General features: G+C 46.7%; 1 protein-coding gene across 4 annotated transcripts in view; it reads right to left on the minus strand.

Moving 5' to 3' along the window:
* The window catches only part of SUFU (SUFU negative regulator of hedgehog signaling), a 113375-nt gene extending 98846 nt beyond the window's left edge, over positions 1-14529 (minus strand). Inside the window, exons 1-2 of one of the 4 annotated variants that reach the window (XM_073904262.1) lie at positions 14150-14529; positions 9560-9694 (exon numbers count right to left, since the gene is read on the minus strand). In XM_073904262.1, the coding sequence (XP_073760363.1) occupies positions 9560-9694; positions 14150-14331 (317 nt within the window). In that variant the 5' untranslated portion in view covers positions 14332-14529. The remainder of the gene's footprint in view (positions 1-9559; positions 9695-14149) is intronic. The other 3 variants (XM_073904263.1, XM_025880384.2, XM_025880385.2) reach the window with 3 other exon arrangements.
* Between the last annotated feature and the right edge of the window lie 1834 nt (positions 14530-16363).

Here is a 16363-nt window from a genome sequence, read left to right on the forward strand (position 1 = left end):
TCAGGGTCCTGGGACTGAGCCCCAAGTCAGGCTCCCTGCTCAGTAGGGGGTCTGCTTCTCCCTCTCCCTCTGCCCCTCCCCCTGCTCATGTGCGCTTTCTCTCTCAAATAAATAAAAATTTTTTTTTAAGATTTTATTTATTTATTTGACAGAGAGAGACACAGCAAGAGAGGGAACACAAGCAGGGGGAGTAGGAGAGGGAGAAGCAGGCTCCCTGCCGAGCAGGGAGCCCGATGCGGGGCTTGATCCCAGGACCCTGGGATCATGACCTGAGCCGAAGGCAGACGCTTAACGACTGAGCCACCCAGGTGCCCCTCAAATAAATAAAATCTTAAAAAAAAAAAAAAGTAATATGACAATTCACATTAATATGACAGAAGAAAAACATATCCTCTCCAGGGTGACAAGATACCTTATATCAGAACAAATATCCATCCCAGATTAGCACTGCAGACACCTCCGCCAGATGGTATGGATCCTCTGAAATGTCCCTCATTTCCGCATGCCCTCCCCAGAGGGAATGAGCAGAAGCCCCACACATCCTGGTCAGGGCATACTCTGGGCTGCTGGAATGCTGGGCACATCCCTGACCGCTGAAGAAACACCACCATGGGAACCTGACCCCCAAGCCAGAAGCCCTACCTCTGCGCTTTTAAGAGTTGCAGAATTTCCCAAAAACTTCTAAAAATGACTACAGTAAGGCAGCAGAAGCCTTGACTGGAGAGATGACACAGGATCCTGTCACTTACCCTCCAGTTCTACCCTCTTGCCATTACCCAGCAGGACTCTTTCTTCTCTACAAAGTTGCTTCAACGTCCAGTTCAACATTTCTCCTGGAGAGATGACACAGGATCCTGTCACTTACCCTCCAGTTCTACCCTCTTGCCATTACCCAGCAGGACTCTTTCTTCTCTACAAAGTTGCTTCAACGTCCAGTTCAACATTTCTCCTATAAAGCACTTCCTGCTTAGCTATTCACACTCCATTAAGCCAAGATACTTTTGAACTTAGGTGTATAACTTGTAACAGAGGCCTTCGGCCAGCTGCCCCCCCTTCCCCCTCCCCCTGCTTCTATGTGGGTAAAGAACGGGAGGGGTGGGGACTGCAGGAGCCAGACTGCCGGGGTTTCCAGCCCAGCTCCAGCATTCACTGGCTGGGTGGATAAGTTCCTCAACATCTCTGTACCTCAGTTTCCTTACAAAAAAGGTATTGGTACTTACCCCCACAGAGCTGCCGTGAGAATGAAATGAGTTTATATATAAAGCACTTAGAACAGTGCCTTGCACGCAGTGGGAGCTGTAAGTGCTTACAATTATTACCTATTTCGAGTTTCTTGAAGTGCTGAAGATCACAGGGTGAGGGGAGGAAGCCTCAAAGCCACAGAGGTGGGGCAAAGCCAAAAACGTGCTCCCAGCCCCAAACCCATTGTCTTCTTCTTTCCCAGGGTCTCAGCCATCTTCTACCAAGCAGATGGTGGGTGTTTCAAGGACAGAAGTTAGATATAACTTCTCCTTGTCCCCTCACCCCCACCTGAACAGATCACCTTCCCAAATGTTCTGTCTGTACCTGGCACTCAACAGAGCTTTGCTGGAGGGGTGTGCTCTGCAGCCCCAGGCTCTGTGTCAGAAAGCTCGGCAGGCAGGGAGGGCAGCGATGTGCAAAGGTATGTACTGGAGTGAGGAGACCATGCCTATGGGGTTTGGGTCAGAGAGGACAAGGTCACTGCACACGCACCTTAGGACCCACATCAGAACTACACTACTGAAACAGGAAATGAGGCTCAGTGGGCTACCTCAGAGGCAGGATGGAAGAATGAATTGAGGAGTCAAAAGCCAAAGTCCAGAGTCAGGAGCTCTGAGTGAGAAATCTGGGCAAAGGAAATGCTGGCAAACCGAGACGCAGGACACGGCAGACGTGAAGACCAGCATTCAAAAAGGAAAAAGCCTCAGGTGTGGAAGATGGGAGCCTAGAAGGGCAGGCTGAACAGGGAAGATTCCTGGGACTGAGAGATCCAATCATGTCAAACCCATAAGGGCTTCCAAGTCTTTGCCTCTCTCTGTGGGAAGAGAAGGAAATCTGCCAGTGCTGACCAGCCCAGTATCACTCTGGCTGGCAGTCACTCCTGATAATCAGGCTGCTTTTTAAAGTGAGTTTGAGGGGCACCTGGGTGTCTCGGTTGAGCATCTGCCTTCGGCTCAGGTCATGATCCCAGGGTCCCGGGATGGAGCCCCACATCGGACTCCCTGCTCAGTGGGGAGCCTGCTTCTCCTCCCTCTGCTGATCCCCCTGCTTGTATGCGCATGCTTTCTCTCTCTCTCTCTGTCAAATAAATAAATAAAATATTTTTTAAAAAAATAAAAAATAAAATGAGTTTGACTGGGCCAGCTCAAGGAATCTCTTCCCAACTGTCTCCTTACTGCTGAGGGATTCTCTGATTTGGAAAATCTGGAATCCTTACCCCATGAAGGAAGAGATAATCCACTGCAAATGAAATGCTTTTCAAAGGATGAAGCCACATACCCACGGTGCCTTAGGTCTTCCAGTGGTTACAAAAGAAATGGAATTCTCAGCATTTCAAACCTCAGAGATCCGGGGCCTGAAACCCAGCCCAAAGTGGTGGTTTCAGCTTCAAGAAGAGTTCTAGCCCTGCTGCTGGCTGTTACTCCCTGGGCAAGGGCCAAGGGCACCCCACTCTTTCTAGGTAGCCCAGAGATCTTCCCCTTAGCAGAGAGCATCAATATTTCATACAGTCCTCCCAAAACTCAACACCTCAGACATGAAAGGCTGGGGGACCAAAGTCCAGGGAGGCCTGCCCTGCCATAAGCCTGTAGAGCACTTCTTCAGCCTACTGTGCCAGCCATGGGTAGGGCCGGGCCTGCCATCTGTGGGTGGTTTATAGAGGGATTCTGGTTGTCAGCGACACGAGAGTTCTGGGAGAAAGCAAAGGCCCAACCAGAGGAGAGACCATGCTCCCAGGACAGGTGTGTTAGGGCAAAGGCAGGATGTCCACTGGAAACCTCAGAGGATGAAATGACACATTAAAAAGTTCCTGTGAACCAAGCTTTGAGAAGGGAAAATTAGCATTTCCCAATTGCAGGGGACCAAGGCCACACAAAACAACATGTGGAAAAGTTAATCTGTATCCAGTGTTTTAATAAATAACTCATTCGGTCCAGAGCCCAACTTAGAGGAACCTGAAGGGAAAAGGAGGTTCTCTACCAACCCAGTGGAGACAGCCACAGAAAGCCAGTCAGCAGCAGTTCCAGCCCCAAAGGGGGCAAGAACAACTACAAATTCCACAGGCATACCCGCCAAGAAGCCAGCATTTGTGGGGCAGAGCCCAGATGGACCATGGGCGGTAGAGGTGAGGTGCAGGCTCTATCCCGGGCCAACACCACACAAAGGCTGTCTTTGGAACCAGCCGACATGTCCAGAAGATGACCTGCCCAGTGGAATCCCACCAGGGAAGTCTGCCTGAGATCCCAAACACACTCTGCGACTAGTCAGCCTCCTGTGCCCTGTGGTTTGGGTCCAGCTAGGGCTGCTGGCTGTACCAGGGGCCGCCAGAAATCCTCACAGAGAGCAGTGCAGAAGCCGCCTCTTCCACAGCCCTGCAAATCTCCACATTCCAGGCCATAGCTGCCAGCCACAAAGGGAACAGCCAGAGCCGGATGCTTCCGACAGGCGCCTGGCAGCTGAAGATCAGCTGTCTCACACCTCCCAAGTCCAGGGGGAGAGCAACAGGACAATCTCTGCCACTGAAGTCAGTTGAGGGGAGCCTTAGGGTTCCTAGAAAAGCACTCCATTCTCCCCTGTGGCTGCCCAGAGCTGGAACTTGTTCCATCTCTCAGACTTCAGAAAGAGCCTCTTAAGAGCCTTTTAATCCAAACAAGTGCTCTCCTGTCCTGTTTCCTTTGGGGACTGTGAACAGGGAAAGAACCTGGATGGAACTGGCCATTCCAGGGCTCAGGCAACTAGCCTGCTCTTCACTTCCTTCAGGGCTACCAGGATGGGGGGGGGCCCCTCCTACTCCCACAGCAAGCCTGCTAGGGGACCCCTGGACTTCTGCTTGTTCCTATCCTCGACAAGCTGTGAGAAGGAAATTACAGGGAGGAGGCATACTGTAGGCATTCAATAAATGCTGGTGACTGATCAAAATGGAAAGGCAGTCCAGCACAGTAGTTCAGAAAACAGGCTATGGGATCACTGGACCTGGCTTCTAATTCACCATCTATGCAGTAAGTTTGTTAGCCTAAATTTCTGTATCTATAAGCAAGACATGATAAGAATTCCTTGTGTCACAGAATTACTATGGGGATAACATAAAAGGATACCTTTACGAAAAGAATTTAGCACTAATCTGGAATATAGTAAAAACCAAAAAAAAAAAGTCTGCCTATATAATTATGCTAAAGACAATGTCCATACATTTGCTTCTCCCCCATCATGAAAGAGACCACAGAACAGTGGGGATGTTGGGAGACCCTGCCACTCTCATTAGCTTCTGCACAGCCTTCAGCAGGCTACTGTACTTTCCTCCACTTACAATTAAGGGACATGAAAGATCAGTGTTTCCTATTTGTCTGTGACAATAATAGTACTAAATCATACTTTCTATTTTTATTTATTTATCTTATTATTTATTTGAGAGAGAGAGAGAGAGTGTGCACCAGAGCACGAGTGGGGGAGAGGGGAGGGACACAAGCAGACTCCCCACTGAGTGCAAAGCCTGACACCGGGCTCCATCTCAATGACCCTGAGATCATGACCTAAGGCAAAACCAAGAGTCAGATGCTTAACCTCTGCGCCACCCAGGTGCCCAGAGAGAGAATCTTAAGCAGGCTCCACACCCAGAGTGGAGGGGGATGCAGGGCTCCAACTAATGACATTGAGATCATGACCTGAGCCAAAATTAAGAACTGGACACTTAGTGAACTGAGCCACCCAGGTGCCCTTGAATCATACTTTTTAAAAAAAAGTTCCCTTTATAATTTGCTTTCAATTTTTCTAATCATGTCTAGGGTCAGTTTCTATTTGGTGTTAGCATATCTTTTCAACACCTCTCTCATACTTGCTAATCTCTCTCTTTTTTTTTTCCATACTTGCTAATCTCTTTAACAAAAAGAAAGCTGGCCTTAAGCTAGAATTTAATAACATTGCTGTTATTGCTGCATTTATTTCCATAGTTACCTTTAAATTATGGCAAGTGATACTGGTTTCCATACATGGTGGTGACTTAAAAATTAATTTTAATTTTTAAAAACTAAACTTTAAAAATTGATTTTTATAAATAAATAAATAAATAAATAAATAAAATTAATTTATGGGGGGGCCTGGGTGGCTCAGTTGGTTAAGCGACTGCCTTCGGCTCAGGTCATGATCCTGGAGTCCCGGGATCGAGTCCCACATCGGGCTCCCTGCTCGGCAAGGGGCCTGCTTCTCCCTCTGACCCTCCCCACTCTCATGTGCTCTCTCTCTCTCATTCTCACTCTCTCAAAATAAATAAATAAATCTTTAAAAAAAAATTAATTTACGGGGTGCCTGGGTGGCTCAGTTGGTTTAGCATCTGCCTTCGGCTCAGGTCATGATCCCGGGGTCCTGGGATTGAGCCCTGTGTCGGGCTCCCTGCTCGGTGCGGAGCTTGCTTCTCCTTCTCCCTCTGCTACTTCCTGCTTGTGCTCTCTCTCATGTCAAATAAGTAAATAAAAATCTTAAAAAAAATTTTTTTAATAAAAATATATTTATATCACTTTTAAAAGGGGGGGTTAATTAACTAATTAATTTTTAGTGAGCTCTATGCCCAATGTGAAGCTTGAACTCATGACCCCATGATCTAAAGTCCCATGTTCCTCCAAATGAGCCAGCCAGGCGCCCCAAAAGGGAAGTTAGTTGGAAAAGAACATAAAGTAGATGATCTACTACATGGCAAAAATTATGAAGGCAGCACTAGAAGTTTGGGAAACACTGGGCCAGAAGATTATTAAAGTCCTCTCAAACCTGAAAGTAAGTGCTGGTCCCTAGAGTGTCAGGCTATGATCCTCCCCTGCCCCCTTCCTTCCTACTGGCCTGCAGCTTGCAGGTGCCTCTCAAACTTCACTTCCTCCCTGGAGCTTTTTCCAATTCAGCAGCCTGACTAAAAGTCATACCCTCCATTCTGCTCCCAGGTCATGTTCTTCATCCATGGATTGTAGCATTTATTACCCAGTACTATAACCCTCTCTTTATGTTTATCCTCCCTCTAGAACATGAGCTCCTTGCAGACAGGAATTATGTCTTGGCGTTTTATCCCTAAAACATCTATTAAGATGTTCTGTGTCTGGAACAAAATAGGTGCTTGAGGAATGTATGCTGAATAAATGAACCAATGCTTGGGCCCTTTTTTCACTGAATAGAAAGACAAAAGACAGTGGAAGAAGAGCATTACTAGAGATTCATTTGCCATAATTCTAGTTCAACACTTCTTAGCATTTAAACTGGATGGTAGGGACGCCTGGGTGGCTCAGTCGGTTAAGCATCTGTCTTCAGCTCAGGTCATGATCCCAGAATCCTGGGATCGAGTCCCACATCGGGCTCTCTGCTCAGCAGGGAGCCTGCTTCTCCCCCTGCCTGCCACTCCCCCTGCTTGTGCGCACGGGCACGCTCTCTCTCTCTCTCTGACAAATAAAATCTTAAAAAAAATAAATAAATAAATAAACTGGATGGTAGAACACTCACCTTTTTGACCTCAGCTTCAAGCACTAAGTTAAACAAGAATCTTTAAATCTGTTTCCAAGAGGCCTTGCCACACGAAATGTTTGGTAAAGCAAACTTTTCTTCAAGAAACTTACCAGGACTGAGAAGAGACCAGTCACACCAGCACAAGGCCGATTACAAATGTACTTTTGACTTCTGCAACATAGATCAGAACTGGGTAAATATCTAAGAACACTCCCTCCATGTTCTTCTAGTGGTAGGACATAATACCAGAAAACACTAGATTCCGGCGGTGAGATACAACCCAAATCGAGGTCTTACTATTGTCATAAATGATATATGAATATCACAGTGCTTCATCATACAGAAATGACACATATATAAGGGGCTACTTTCAAAAGTGGAAAAACAGTAAGGAAGGCCCTCTTTAAAATTCAGAGGTTGCCCCCTCTGAAATATGGGGCTTTCTCAATTATGTTCTTCATGTCACTTTGGGCTTTGGACCCATCACTGATAAGCAGGTATACTGTAAGAATCTTTAAGCCACATAGGAAATGGTATTCTTCTGACTGGAATAAATCTGTCAACAAAAAGGTACAGGCTAACTGCACTAAATACCCTCTGCAGGTTTTTATTAAAAATATACGGAAAAGTCCAGCATAGTGCCTTTACCGCCCACATCTGTTTGCTATTCTATCTCCATTATTAATACTGTAATGCAGGGTCCCCATTCAGGCAAGATTAATTCACTGTTCCCAAAGCCTTCTGCTGACATTGCAATGGATCTGTTTGGAAGGCTATAAAGGCAGGCCCAGACATTGCTCTCGACATGTGATCAGTAAGGAGATGAGGCCTGGGTCCCCAGCTTAACAAGAGAGAAGAGGAAGTTGGGTTGGACCTGTGATCAGAGAGGTAGAACACCCTAGTGGTTAAAAGCTCAGACTTTGGACTCAAGACAGTTCAATTGAATCCTAGTTCTTTTCCTTTAGCCAATTCATTTACCCCTCAAGTGATTTAATTTTCTCATCTACAAAATGGAAATAACAAAAGAACCTGGTACGATTGTAAAGTATTTGATGTGATGATAAGATACTAAGAACTAAAACAAAGCAAAAAACAAACAAACAAAAACCCTGATGATTATCATCTTCATCATGATACCATCAACATCCCCAGAATCAGCCTCTTATGCAAGAAGAGCCCTGCTAGTCTTTCAACCTACACATGCTAAGTAGTCATCACCAAGATACCAAAAAGATAGTGTAAGAGGCAAAAAAGATAGGACAAAAAGCAAAAAGCAGGAAAGGATATAATAATAGAAATAGAATCAGCTTTTGATTAACCATGCTGATGAGGGGGAAGGAAGACAACACTTAAATTGAAGAAAAGAGGGCGCCTGGGTGGCTCAGTCATTAAGCGTCTGCCTTCGGCTAGGGTCCTGGATCGAGTCCCGCATCAGGCTCCATGCTCGGCAGGGAGCCTGCTTCTCCCTCTGCCTGCCGCTCTGCCTGCTTGTGCTCTCTGACAAATAAATAAATAAAATCTTAAAAAATAATAATAAAATAAAATAAATTGAAGAAAAGAACCCCTCTCAAAAAAGAGTGTAGATGGAACAAAATATTTGTGTTTGTGTAATTATAGATAGTAACTTACTCGAGGACATGATATAATTGTTCAAGAGACAGTAGAGCACAGTCATTAGGACCATAAGCTCTGCAGCCAGAACGCCTGCATGAGAATCCTGGCTCCACCACTTCCAAGCTGTGTGACCTTAAGCAAGTTATAGACTCTTTGTATCTCAGTTTCCTCATCTGTAAAATGGGGCAAATATGAGTATCCACCAGTATTCTATGGTTGTGATGAAAATAAAATTAGTTTATACATGCAAAGTGACCAAAAGAATACCTGGCTCATAATCAATGTTTAAGAAATGTTAGCTTTCGGGGCGCCTGGGTGGCTCAGTCGTTAAGCATCTGCCTTCGGCTCAGGTCATGGTCCCAGGGTCCTGGGATCGAGCCCCGCATTGGGCTCCCTGCTCAGTGGGAGGCCTGCTTCTCCCTCTCCCACTCCCCCTGCTTGTGTTCCCTCTTTCACTGTGTCTCTCTCTGTCAAATAAATAAATAAAATCTTTAAAAAAAAAAAGTTAGCTTTTGTTATTATTAGTGTTGCTGTTAGGGTTTTAGCTGACTTAATACTAAGTTGACGTTTAACTTAATATTAAAATTGTCTAAATTCAGTGGTTATAGGAGCACAAACGGGAGGCAGGTAGGATTTAGAAGTATACAGGGCAGAAAATGGGAGATAGACTAGAATAAAAAATGTACTATGGATAAGCTGAGCACAGATAACTGCAGGTTACAAGGAAGGAAGTAAGATCAACAGAGGGAGAGAGATGGATATACTCATGATAAAGTAAGTAGAGTAAAATATTAATTGTAGAATCTAGGTAGTGGGTACTTGTATGTTGGCTATAAAATTCTTTCAACTATGCCTTATGTTTAAGATTTTTCACTACAAGCTAGAAGGAGAAAAAAACAAGTATACTTAGAGGCATCAATTCAAATTCTGGGTCATAGCTATTCTGCCTGTCCTCTGAGTTCAAACAGCAGAGCAGCTTGGAAAAACCTGATGGTTTTAGAACACTTGCTCATCATCAACACTGTCCTGCACCAGATGAGCAGAGTTCGGGTGCTGACCTGGATCACTCAAGCGCAAGTAGATACAAGCAGAGGGCAGAAACCCAGAGGTTCTACCTGAGAAGTGCCAACCACTATGACATTATCACCCCTGCTCAGGGAAACCCCAGAAATATGGCTCAAGGCTAAGGAACAGACAGGTGGAGGATGGGCAAATGCCATACACTCACTCATGGACTCTGCTGTCACCATAGAGATCACTCAGGCCAAAGCTGATGTAATGCCAGTGTTCAGGGATGTTGGCAGAAGGGCTCCCCACGTTCCTGTACATGCTAACATAGTCCAAGGGGTCTGGACCGCCCAACCTGCAAAAGACAAAACACAGTGGAGTCAGTGAGCCTGAAAGCAGACAATGTGAAGCTAAGAGGTCATGCCTTACAAATCTAGACCCCATCCTGGAGGAACCTAGGATGACTAAAAGGCGGCCACACCTCCGGGATAAGACCAAGGGATGGGTGGCTAGAAGTGCCCAATTCCATAAGCACAAGAGGCTCCCTTCGATCCCCAACATGCAGCACCCCTTTTAGAAATAAAACAGACTAGGTGGTCACCCCTTTTACTTCCTCCTATTTCAAATTACCAATCCCAAATGGGATTGGCAGGAATTATCTCTCTTCCGTGGTGCCTGTAAACATGCCAAGCTTCAAGGCAAGAGGTGCATTAGTCAATCGATTGGCTTCTGTTGAAAGACCATCCTGAGCATCCCCAATGGGCATTGTTCCTGGAAGCAGAGGCTCAGCTCCACTCCTGCTTCTTACACAGCTAATTCCTGAAAGACTATATTGTGCCCTATGTTAATTACAGTTTGTTCTAAACAAACCCAATGCCTCCAGACCCCAGCCTGCACTCCACAGACCAAAGCTGGTCTTTTCTCATGCAAGTGACAAAGGCCACACTTAGGCCAGCCCTGCACAGAGAACCGCAGCTGGCCGGACTGAGCCTTGGGAGCACCTGCATCCAGGAGATGATCCCAGGAGACTGTCGCCTCAAAGGTAGAGCTGGAATAGTAAATGATTTGGGGCCTCTGAGAACCACATTAAACATCCCCCATAATTCCAACAGAGAAGCAGCTGAGGAAGAGATTCAGTCATTAGCTCACTCTGAGGATTTAATTCCATAAGGGTTTCCTTTAGTAGAGCAATTAGTGCTCTTTAAAAAAAAAGAAGGAAAAAAAAAAGGGTCCTGCTTTTCTTCAGAATGGATAGGGAAACTTGGTAGACTTGAGAAACAGCCTAAATGGAAACCATCAGCGGAAGGAAGTCTGCATTTAGCCCACAAACACTCTGCATTTGAGCTGCCTCGGACATCTGACTGTTCCACAGACTGCAAAAAACTTTGCCTGCCCCTGGGACATTGATGGAGTGCACTTTGCAATTGGGATCGTACACTGAAGTAACACTAATAACCAAATAAAAGACATGTTACATGTGATCCCAGCAAGAGTGACAGTACCATGCAATTTAAATACTATTTAAAACCAGTAGGTCTGGTTTCATCCTCTTTTGCCAGGGTATTACTTGCCTTTATAGAAATCCTTATTCTCTGCTAGGAAATGCTAAGTTATTTATAGAACTTGTAAGAAAGTTGCTCCAAATAGCTAAGAATCTCAACTGAGTGGATTAGAAAAAGGGACAAATCCCCATGTCTTTCCTTAACTCTGATTTGGCCAAATCATTTGAATACTTCCACAACCAGCTGAATATAGAAAAGTTTGCTGGGGGAAGGAGGAAACAAAAGGGTAGCAACTACATGATAGCTGCAGAACCCCATAACAGATCGTAGTGACTACAGGCTCCATATCTGCTCCAGTTTCCTGCTGCAAATTCCCAATCTTGCCCCTCCTACAGCCTAGGTCCATCCAGCAACAAGTGGCAAAACTGTATCCACAGTTCCATGCTCCCTCTGCCATACCTCTGCAGCCCTCTCTCAGGAGATACTACACCAAGGAATGGGCCTTTACCTTAAAACTACAACTGCAAGGAATAACCAAGAGTCAGACAAAATTAACCTTGTCCCCAAGTTCTATTCTACTTACTCAGAAACCTGATGGGAAACAGATGAGTATATAGAAAATAATCATATTTGGGGGGGCAAACAGGAATGGGAAACAAGAAAGGACCATTCCTACCCCAAGGGGCAGCCCTTCTGTAAACAGGTCTGATCCTTAACAGAGCTACTTGAGGGTTACTCTCATTTGGGGGTGGCTCGGCTGGTTAAGCAACTGCCTTCAACTCAGGTCATGATCCCGGGGTCCCAGGATCAAGTCCCGCATCAGGCTCCCAGCTCAGCAGGGAGTCTACTTCTCCCTCTGACCCTCTCCTCTCTCATGCTCTCTCTCAAATAAATAAAAATAAAATCTTAAAAGAAAAGAAGATTTTGCACTTAGAAAAAGATGTTATCCAAGGACCCAGAGCATCCCTTGATGCTCTTCCTTGAATTCCCAACTTCACTCCACACGCCAGTTGCAGGACCGCTGTGGTTCCAGGGTATAAGCTCTGCCTCCGTGTTTCTGCTCCCTGCTCACTAAAGTCTCAGCTTTCAGCCAGGATGTCCCTGCTGGCCAGGGTCCACTAGCCAAAGAGCCAACCTTCTGTCACAAGAAAAGGAATCTCAAGGGACCCTGGGCCATAACCAGACCCAGGTAGTCTTAGTCAGTCAAACTGCCAACGAGGCCTTGTGGGATCCCAAATGTGAGGTATATCAATGAATTGATTTCAGAATCTTACTCAGGCAAACCCTTCCAAGTCTTAGAAAGAACCAGTCTCTCAGCTGCTCCTTCTTATATTTTTCTGCAACTAGCCAGCATTTCTAATTTCACACAGTGCTCTGTATTAGTCATTACATGTTGGCCCATCTCTAAAGATAAGTCCTGCCTGGTTAACAAGCTTGCAGCAAGAAAAAAAAAGAAAAAAAGAAAAAAAAAGTTGCCGAAATCAGTCTTAGTCCTTTGCATGTGCTTTAATATTTTCTACACACAACTCTATCCTTCATGGCAGTTGGGTGACAAAAAACTCTATCCTTCATGGCCAGTTGGGTGCCCAAGTCCGTGCAGGGATTTCTCCATACACTCAAATGAGGCCTGAACAAATAGCATCGCAGAACCTGGCCCACTTTTCTCATGATACAATCCAATAGAGTTCATTGCAATACATATTTAAATATGGACGTGCAATGAGAATGGGTCATTAAGTTATCAAGAGCTGCTTTTCATTCAGAAGCTCTCTTCAAAAACTGCTCTCAACCAAAGAACAGTTTGCCTGCAGAAGAGAACTGTACGGCTGGCCACACCTCCTCCTGGCTATCAGACATGGCCCTCCCATAGGAGGGGGCTGGTCCCCAGGCCCTCCATGCTGTCAGTCTCTTCACACCCTCCCACTGACACAGGGAACTAGCCTCAGCCCTGGACAGTCTAGTTTCTGCCATCTCTGGAGGAACTTAAGAGGTTATCCTGGAGAAGATTCAGTCCTAAAGGGAGAGGTAACCAGCAAAGACATCCACTCTATCAATCTCCCCCTTTGGGTCTACCTGCCCCTTTGGCCACATTCCAAGCTGCTTCCTGAACAGTCTTTCAGAACTGAATGAAGGGGATCATCTAATACAGTGCCTACATGAATGCAGTTCTGGACAGATTCAACCAATTCCTCAATTTGGTCCAGAAAAACCATGAAGACAGGCTCTTTGTCAGAGTCCCCCGAACACCTGCCTTGCCCAGAGGATGTAGAAAGAGACAGGTTGCAAACAGGAATGGGAAACAAGAAAGGACCATTCCTACCCCAAGGGCAGTCCTTCTGTAAACAGGTCTGATCCTTAACAGAGCTACTTAAGGGTTACTCTCAGCTTCCCTGAGAGATTGTTGCCTAAATCCTGAAGCTTGTGGCCAGGAAGCTCCTCTTAACATCTCGCTGCACTTCTTTGCTCCGTGTCCAAGTCCCAGGTCTTCATTATTTACTGTGGTCCCCTTCAATCCTGAGCCAAACCATGGATCTCCCTGACCCGGCCTCTGTTCTAGCCAATGTCCTAAAGCAAAGCAGCTGCACAGCCAGAGGAAGCTCTGCTTGGAGAAAGAGAACTGTGCCGAGTAAGCACAAAGTTTATCAAGAAAAGTTGCTCCGTGAAACTTCAAACGCAAAAAGCACAGCACCGAAATGACTGACGTCTGAGTTCATGGGGAAGGTATCAAAAGGAGACCTCCTCCTCTTCTCATCACAGGCACAACTCTCGAAACTTGCTCCCCTCCTAACCTACGGGAGAGCGGGGGTCCCCAAATCCACCCGTACCCTGTGCAGTCTCGAGCCCTCTGAGCTCTGCCAGCCGCACTCCTCCAAAGCCCTCTCATACGCTCCCCAAGCCCCGCCTTGCCTCCCCCATCCCACTTCAGCCGCCCCCCGCCCCCGGCTTCCCCTCGCCCACTAATGACCCCCTACAGGCGCCCCCTCCTTTCACCACGTTTACAGTTCCTTCTCTCCTATCGCAACCCCCCCGCTCCTACACACACCCCCAATTCACTCTATTCTCCCAATCCCAGTTAACCCTTCATCCTCCCCCCCCCTCGTTAACCCTTCGCTACCACAGGCTCCGTTAACCCCTTTGTCCCCATTCCCAACTTCAGCCTTAACTCCTTCCCTCGCAGCAGGACGCCCTCCTTCCAAGTGCTTTAACCATTCTTCTCCACCTCCTCCTCCCCCGCAAATGACTTCGCCCCTGGGGTTCTAACGCTTCCCAGCCCGTCCCTGTCCGTCTCCCCGCGGCCCAGAGCATACCAGTACTTGACGATAGCGGTAACCTGGAGCGGGTTCGGCTGGTCAGGGTAAAGGCGACGGCACTCTCCGTAGATGGCGTGCAGTCCTGGGGGAAAGAGCGAGGCGAAGGCCGGGGGCGCACTAGGGCCAGGGGCCGGGGGCGCGGCGGGGCCGGGGGCGCCGCTAGGCCGCAGCTCCGCCATCCGGGCGCGAAGGGCGCTGGGGGGACCGGGGAGGGTGGACGAGGGGGAGAACACTGACGCGCCAGCAGGCGGACTCCGTCTGTACGACTCCCCGAGGCTATGGGGGCTGCAGCGAGGTCTAGGCTCCGCGCCTGCGCACGGTGCACAGTCGGCCCAGGCCGTCGCCGCCGCAGAGACGGCCAGAGGGTGCCTCGGGGGCCGCGGGGCGCTCAAGGGGGCGGGGCGTCGGCGCGCCCTATCCCGGTATCCATTGGGTAGTGTCTGTGCCAGTCACAGGTGGGGAAGGCGTGACTTGACAATAGGTCCTGCCTCCCTCTCCTGGCGTTGGGGGTGTCCCAAGGCTCTTGGCCTCCCCCTAGTGTTAGGAGGAACCCAGGTTCAAATAGAGACGTTGAGACATCCTAAGGTGCTAGGGTCCCACGAAAGCAGTGGGAAGTTCTCCGAGAAAGGGCTTGTCATCTGCTGACACGCTGCTAACAAGAATTTAAGCATAAATCTGACAATAACGGGTTGATTCATTCATCCATTACTGTGATTTTAGTTTCAATAGATTATAATCTGAATGTTTCCTACCGTCATTGAACGTCCATTTACCATATTTACTGACACTAACGCCGCCAAATTCAGGGGTCGTATGTTGAAATACTTATTTTGGAGTCCTGTTAAAAAGTAGGAAGAATTAAGTAAACTAGGACTAATTAAAAAGACTTGGTAATTTTTTTTATTTTTTTAAGATTTTATTTATTTTAGAGAGAGAGGGCGCGCGCGTGTACGAGTGGGGGGGGAGGGGCAGAGGGAGAGGGAGAAGCAGACTACCTGCGGCTGGATCCCAGGACCCCAAGATCGTGACCTCATGACCGGAGCCCAAGGCAGACGCTTAACCTACTGAGCCACCCCGGCACCCCAAGACTTGGTAATTTTTTAATAAATGCTTTTAGTTATGACAATCTCTTCTTTGTTCTGTTTTATGCAGATGTATGCAGATTGCCTTGAGGAACCCCAATATTCATTATCTACTGTGGACCCGCTCTTTCCCATTACATTTCACTCTCTGTAACTGGGAGAATTTTTTTTTTTTAATTTTAAGTGATCTCTATACCCAATGTGGGGCTCGAATTTACAACCCCCAGATCAAGAGTCGTATGTTCTACCGATTGAGCCAGCCAGGCGCCCCTGGGAGAATTTTTAATTCCTAAGGCACCTGGTTGAGAATTATTTTCCTGTGTACAATAAGGAATTCCAAGAAAAAGGAATAAAAGGAAGTCCTGATTACCAATGCTATTGACTAAAGGGTCCCAGCAACTTGAAGGGGGTAGGGGTTGCATAATCTGGACAAAAATGCTCTGGGCCCATTTGAAAGTAGTGACACATAACTTCTCTTCACCTCCATTTTCTTATTCATCAGTGTCAATTCTAACTCTCCATGAAAATTAGAGATACTAAAGCAGTTCCTGAAGCTATTAAATGAACGATGTTTTTTTAATGACCAAAAGATCACCTGTACCCGTAGTTCCAAATGTCAGTCTTCAGACCAATGTTAGCCTTTGCAAAGTTTACACTCACCCAGGAAAAAATGCGAAAAGAAACAAAATGTGCTGGTTTTTCTCAAAAAGCAATAAAACTGAAATTGTTTTTTGTTCTGGGAGTATGTCCTCTTTCCCCATGTGTGTGTGGTGGGGGGTAGTATTAAATTCTCCTTTATTAGAGTTTGATGCTGATAAATGTTTATTAATGTCTTACTGACCCAAATAAAAGCATAGCAACCTTACACTATCCAGGGGAAGTAGTGGCACGACTGATCTGGAAAATCTAAACATCCACGAAATACTGGCCAATCCAAACCCAACTACAGACAAGTACTCAAGAAGACTACATACTTCAGCATGCACTGCGAATCCCTTCAAAGGAACTACAGATCCAGGCATGCAATACAGCTATAAATCAGCGTCCCCTTCTAGTCATCTACGGAGACTACAAAGCCCAGGGTACTATGCGTGGAAATGTGAGGCCCTATTCTTAAATTAGGCGGGGC

This window comes from Callorhinus ursinus, unplaced genomic scaffold (genome assembly GCF_003265705.2).
Source record: "Callorhinus ursinus isolate GAN/ISIS: 27379988/994484 unplaced genomic scaffold, GSC_fseal_2.0 scaffold20, whole genome shotgun sequence".
Classification (NCBI taxonomy): Eukaryota; Metazoa; Chordata; class Mammalia; order Carnivora; family Otariidae; genus Callorhinus; species Callorhinus ursinus.